Raw genomic sequence first — 6693 nt, forward strand, 5'->3', positions numbered from 1 at the left:
GATCTTGCCATGTTGCCCAGGCTGGTCTCAAACTCCTGGCCTCAAGCTATCATCCTCTCACCTCAGCCTCCCAAAGTGATGGAATTACAAATGTGAGCCACCATTCCTGGCTAATAAAATATTCATTGACTGAGTAGATGGATTAATGAATGGGAGATAACTTCTTCAATGCATTGCATTAAAGGAGATCTTAAGAAGTAGAGATATATGAGCCAGTAGCCTTGTGGGAGCCCATTTGAGGAATAAAAGCAACATGAGTAAGGAAATAGGGATGGGAAATCACTGGATGCATTGAGGTAGGTGACTGCATAGGGTATCTAAAAGGAAGTGTTTGGAGATTCACTTTTGTAGATTATGGGTTTTAGACTTCCTCGATTTGAATCCTACCTGGTTCTATCACTTTCATCTGAATGGCCTCGGGTATCCTATTAAACACCCTGTGGTTTTGCACTATCAGAGCAAAATGGGCTTCAGTCATTTATTTAAGAAATAGTTGGAGCATTTAGTATGTGTCAGGCACTGTTCTAAGTGCTGGAGATATAACCATGTATACAAAGATCCTCATGGACCTCATAGTCTACTCAAACAGACAAATACCAGACACAGTCAGGTAGTCCTATGGCCATATATAAGGCACAGAAAATAAACGGAGTTAAAAATAGGAGGATACTATTTCAGTTGAAACAGCAGCTAATACTTACTGTGTGCTTATTGTTTGTGTTCCCCCAAAATTAATGTACTGAAACCTAATCACCAGTATGATAGTATTAGGAGGTAGGAGTCTTTGGCGGGTGATTAGGTTATAAGGGTGGAGCTCTCATAATTGGAATTCGCATCCTCATAAAAGAGACCCCAGAGAGCTAGCTCACACAGCAAGAAGTCTGCAACCTGGGAGAGGGCCCTCACCAGATCTGACCACATTAGCACCACAATCTTGGACTTCCCTTCCTCCAGATCTGTGCAAAATAAATTTCTGTTTATAAGTTACCCAGTCTATGGTGTTTTGTTATAGCAGACCAAGTGGACTAAGATATTAAATAACAGGTACTAGGTCTAACTTACTCTACTGATTCATTTATAATATGACTACTCAGGGAAAACCCTCTTCCCTCAAAGTAGTTAGATCTCAAAGGGTTTTTGTGAGGCTTAAATGAGACAACACATATAAAGCTCTTAGAACAACATCTGGCACAGCATAAGCACTCAATAAATGTTAGCCGATAACATTTTGAAAAAATTTACTTAAACTATTTCTTTGCTTCATCAAGATTGAGGTTGGGCTTTCTTATTTTCAGAGAGAGGCACAGTCAAGAAATATTCTAGTGGCAGAATACTGAAGTATGTTAGCATGCACAGGCAAGAGCTAAATAGGAGACTGACCTAACAAGAAAGAGGAATAATGAAACAACGAATTGGGAAGGTGGAAAGAGCTGGGACCAAGAGCTGGAGGGTTTACCATTGGAAAGAAAAGATTTTCTCAGTGACACAAATAGCTAGAGGAAATAACTCTTCTGCCTTTCTGAAATCACTGTAAATTTCTTATAGCTAGTGACAACTTTACAAAAGTCTTACATATAATAAAATACTCTGTAAGCACAACTAACCAGACAGGGAAGAAAAATAACAGCTAGTGACATCTTTTCTTATTTGCATGGCAAACACCATTTCCTAAAGATTATGGTACCAGAATTTACACATCCTACTATTAGAAAGTAACTATCTAATAGACAGACAGACACAGTAGCAAAAAGAAAGGTACCTAAGAAACCAAATCTCCACCAGGACAGAAGACACTATAGAATCAATAATATAATTACGATTTTGATTCTCCCTATCAAACTAGTCATATCAGAGTTAGTTCTCGATGAAGCAGAAAACAACGTGGCTAAAAAGTACACCTAAGAAAAGACACCTTCCACATTCTAGACTTTTACAATTAAGCCTACAGAGGTAATTGATCTCTGTCCACCTTTAAATAACCCTACGTTTCAATATTCAAATTATTATTATTTTTTTTAGTTGACAGATAAAATTGTATTTATCATATACAACATAATGTCTTGAAGCATATGCATTTTGTGAAATGGATAAATTTAGCTCATTAACAAATGCATTACCTCACAGTTACCATTTTTGTATTGAGAACACTTAACACTCACTCTGTTTTTCAAAAATGCAATGTTTTTCAAGAATACAGTATGTCATTAACTTTAGTCACCATGCTGTACAACAGATCTCTTGAACTTATTTGTCCTATCTAAATGTAATTACATATCCTTTGACCAACATCTCCCCAAAACCCTTTCCCCTCCAACCACCCTAACCCTGGTAACCACTGTTCTACTCTCTATTTCCATGAATACTCAAATTATTTCAAGGCTGTTCTGGTCAAGAAATATCATCATATCATTTCAAGTTCAGATAACACACACACACACACACACAGACACACACACACACATATAAATTTAATTATTTACCTGCAGCTTGAAGACAACGAAGCATATAAAAAACGAGATATACACTTGATCTTACCTTTGTAAGATAATCCACTTTCAAATTATCGATCATCATATTTTTCTGGGATAGCTCTATTTTCAGTAACTGAATATTATGAAGTAGCTCTTTTCGTTCAATTAGCTGCCTGGTGATTTTGACTCTACCCTCTTGCTCTTCTGATGAAGAAATATCATCTGTAGGAATTGTTGTTTCTAAGCTAATATCTTCAGATTCCAGAGAACTAGAGATGTTGACTTTTTTTGACTCCTTTGAAATTTTTCGCGACATTTTTATTACAGGTCAGTTTTCTTCTCTAATTCTGTTATCTTCTGTAGATTAAAAAAACATTAATTTAAATGTACTTTAAAATGAACTAGAAATCACAGACTGTATTCAAGAGGTACTAAGGATTCTCTAATTATTAGGCAATTTGGGGAACCCCAAATCTATGACAAATAACTACAGTAAATTACTGCTCAAATCAAACATACACTCATTAAATCCTACTATGAACTCAGCCCTTTGATTAATTTAAAAAAACAGTTTAGGGGAGAGGCAGGAATCGTATTTGAAGGAAACAAAGAAACGTACAAGATAAAGAATAAAGCCCATCAGTACCCAAGAATGCCACTAATAAAAGCAACTCATGTTCAAAGATAAATCACTTCTTAGTTGGTCAGGGGAAGGTTATACAGAGGTAGGACTTAGAATACTGAAGGGTTTGTACAGGCATAGTAAAAAAGGGAAATTATGCAGATACAGAAATGGAAGAAGTGTAAAACTACAGAGGAAGCCAGTGTTAGTTTGGCTGGGGCCAAGTCTTTGTGAATTTGAATAGTGACTGCCCCAACCCCTAAACACACACACACACATCCCCACTTCAAGATCGAGACTAGAGGTCCTTAAATGTCAAAACGTGTTCGGATTTTATTCTACACGCAATAAGGCATCAATGAAGATTTTTAAAATAGGGAAACAGTTATGCAAAAACATTTTTTATAGACTAGCTAAACAGCAGAAACGAGGGTAGGAGAGAAAAACTCAAGTATTCTAAATAGAATCTCTTACCCTGTCACAAGAATTTTAGCAACTACCTTGTTTTAATACTACACGATATAAGGAATTATTTATGGAATTGTATATTTCATGTTTTCTAAACTGAATGATTAGGAAAGAGGTGTGTGGAGGGGAAACTTACAGTAAGAACTATAGTAGATGGGCCTCCCTCCTTTTTAAAGAGAAAGGGGTAAGAAAAGGTGAAATCAAAGACAGATCCTCTCCTGGATTACAAAGGATCAGAGACTACAACTGCCCATACCCTCGGCGTGAGGAGTTAAGTCCCAAATTTGGCAGCTTCGGAGGATTCCTTGACCGCGCGGGAAAGAAAGGGAGACAGTCGAAAGCTTCAATACTCCACGCCGAAGGCTGGAGCAGCCGCCACCGCAGACACTGCGAGGGACCGAAGGGGTCTCCAGTTAGCAACTCAGGTTGCAGCCCCTAGACAAGAGATCTCAGGGTCAGGGACCGTTAGGACCCGTAACCAAGACAACCATTTCCACACTCGGAGGAGCACGGAAGAAGCAGCAGCTTGCAGTCGCCCTCGCCGCCGGAACTCAGCGCTCCCGGACCGCAGGCGCAGGAGCGGCGCACTCTGGGAGCTGGAGTCCAGAGTCGAGCCCCGCCCAGGCCGCGGGCGGAAATGGCTCGAGGCTGCGCTCCTCCCTCGCTCTTGCCCAATCCTCGCGGCCGTCAGAGACCCAACCAACGTCAGTCTCGGCGTTTTCCCGCGAGAGGTGCTAGCTGTTATCCTGGAGCGGGAAGGGGCGAACCTCCGGGTGAGGTATAGTTGTGTGAGAGGGCCCCTAGCTTGAAGCCTTTCGCCGGAAGAGCGCTCCCGGGGTTGGGATTCTGCACCGGGAGGCAAGATGCTCAAGTCCAGGACGTTCTTAAAGAAGACCCGGGCGGGCGGTGTGATGAAGATCGTGCGCGAGCACTACCTGCGGGACGACATCGGCTGCGGGGCGCCCGGGTGCGCGGCGTGCGGCGGGGCGCACGAGGGGCCGGCTCTGGAGCCGCAGCCCCAGGACCCGGCCAGTAGCCTCTGCCCGCGACCGCACTACTTGTTGCCTGACACCAACGTGTTACTGCACCAGGTGCGTCGGCGGACGGGCGAACCGCGGACAGAGCGGCCCCAAGACCAGGGGGTGTGACAGGGAAACTGAGCCCCAGGGCGGAGGGTCTTTGGCAGTATTACATGCGTAGGGAGAGGCAAACCCCATCGGGACCCAACCTTCCTGTTCCCCAGGCCGACGTTCTTTTCCTTGCACTGTTTTATTCAGTTCTTGGAGTCGTATTTTAGACACGTTAATTTTCTAACTCCTGGTGTCTTTTTTGCCTTAGATTGTAAGTGCCTGGAGGCCGGAGACCTGGGCTTCTGTGGCCTCCAGCCTGCGACTCCCAGGCAGCTTGTAAGTGCCTGCGAATGAAAACTATGTGGGCCAACGTTTTTCTTTATTAACAGCCTTGGTTCTACGAAGTTTTGTGATTGGTCTGTTTAAGTGTGCTCTTCTGTAGTAGACCTGAAGGGTTAAGTGACTATTGTCACTTTTTCTGTAGCCAAATAGCTCCTTGGCTTAATGCATATTCAGCATTTTTAAACTGGCTGGGTTTTATGTTTGACAGAAACACTATACAAGTGAATGTAGAAAAAATTGATCTTTCTTTCCTTCCTTCTTTCTTTCAAGATTGATGTTCTTGAGGACCCTGCCATCAGAAATGTAATTGTATTACAAACAGTTCTCCAGGAAGTGAGAAATCGGAGTGCCCCTGTGTATAAACGGATCCGAGATGTGACTAATAACCGAGAGAAGCATTTCTATACGTTCACTAATGAGCATCACAGGTAGGAGGAGTTTTATATTAAATCTAAAAAAGCTTGTTAGGTTAGCTACATTTGGGAGTAATTTGTGACATTCTCAGAAGATAAGCAATAGACTTCTTAAGTTATTTGGTTTTTTCACACCTGTGCAGAAGATATTGCTAAGTGGAACTCACTAAGGTCACATAGGCATTGATGGGATCAAGCCTACAACCAAGGTCTGCTGACTCTTAGGCCACACACAGAACTTTTGTTGTCAAAATGTTTTTATTTGGAATTGGTTTTACATGAATTGAACAGTAGAATCTTGGAAGATGAGATTTGCCTACATTCCTACAATAGCATATTATGTGAATAACCAACATAAGGTAATAAAAGGTATGAGTTTGTGAAAGAGTGGTTTAAAAATATAAAGCAGATTTATTCTTAATGGGCTTTTAAAAATTTAAACTAATACCTTACAACTGATTGCATTGAGGAAGATTAGATTAAGGAATAGAATTTTTTTGTTATGTTTCAGGTTCATGACCTTTTTTGAAGTCAATGCATGGTCTTAGAAAATATGATATTGCATATTATGTTGCATAAATAATCTATGATGGTATCTATGATACTTTTATTAGAGTAAATTAGGGTTTCTTAACCTCAGCATTATTGATATTTTGGGCTGAAGAAATCTTTGTTGTGAGAAGGCTGTCTTACACAGTAGGATGTTTAGCAGCATCCCTGGCCTCTACCCAGTAGCAACCAGCCCCCCTCCTCCTATGGAGTTATAATGACCCAAAATGTCTCCAGACATTGCCCAGTGTCCCCTAGGGGACAAATTTACCCTAAGAACCATTGGATTAGACTGTAGAATTCTGGTAATGAAGTCCCATCCATCAGATTATGCAAATTAAGAAAACCTTAATTTCTCAAATCTCTCTTCTGTGTTCTTATATCTCAGGCTTAAATATTATGCTTGTAAAGAATACCAGTAAAGCACTTGTAGACTTCTTATTCCTAGCACTTCCTTGAAATCCAGAAATAGAAACATTACTTGTTTTTCAGTGTGGAAAGACCAACTTTTTGTGGAGCATAATCATCAGATTCCCAATCAGGGGTTAGCAATTTTGTTAGCTCAAATGCAGTGAATAGGCATTAGCAATACTGGGGTTTATGGGAAGACTCTTAGGACATCTAGGCAAATCTCATTTAACTTTTATTACTCAAGTCCTGTTATAACCAATTCAAAAATTTATGACTGTGTCTTTCACTAATAAGCTTAAAGCATTAGCAAGTATGATGATTCAATGATGAGGAATAAAAGAATTCTA

At 40.7% G+C, this 6693-nt stretch overlaps 2 protein-coding genes across 2 annotated transcripts in view; one reads left to right on the plus strand and one right to left on the minus strand.

Annotated features, from left to right (window-relative positions):
- PIBF1 (progesterone immunomodulatory binding factor 1) overlaps positions 1 to 2787 on the minus strand; it is a gene marked incomplete at its 3' end in the record, with an annotated part of 215782 nt that extends 212995 nt beyond the window's left edge. Inside the window, exon 1 of the mRNA XM_012642153.1 lies at positions 2536 to 2787. Within this exon, the coding sequence (XP_012497607.1) occupies positions 2536 to 2787 (252 nt within the window). The remainder of the gene's footprint in view (positions 1 to 2535) is intronic.
- A 1527-nt stretch (positions 2788 to 4314) lies between these two features.
- DIS3 (DIS3 exosome endoribonuclease and 3'-5' exoribonuclease) overlaps positions 4315 to 6693 on the plus strand; it is a 37631-nt gene continuing 35252 nt past the window's right edge. The window contains exons 1-2 of the mRNA XM_012642154.1: positions 4315 to 4652; positions 5244 to 5401. Coding sequence (XP_012497608.1) covers positions 4425 to 4652; positions 5244 to 5401 — 386 coding nt within the window. The 5' untranslated portion in view covers positions 4315 to 4424. The remainder of the gene's footprint in view (positions 4653 to 5243; positions 5402 to 6693) is intronic.

Source organism: Propithecus coquereli, unplaced genomic scaffold, assembly GCF_000956105.1.
Source record: "Propithecus coquereli isolate 6110/MARCELLA unplaced genomic scaffold, Pcoq_1.0 Scaffold176, whole genome shotgun sequence".
NCBI lineage: Eukaryota > Metazoa > Chordata > Mammalia > Primates > Indriidae > Propithecus > Propithecus coquereli.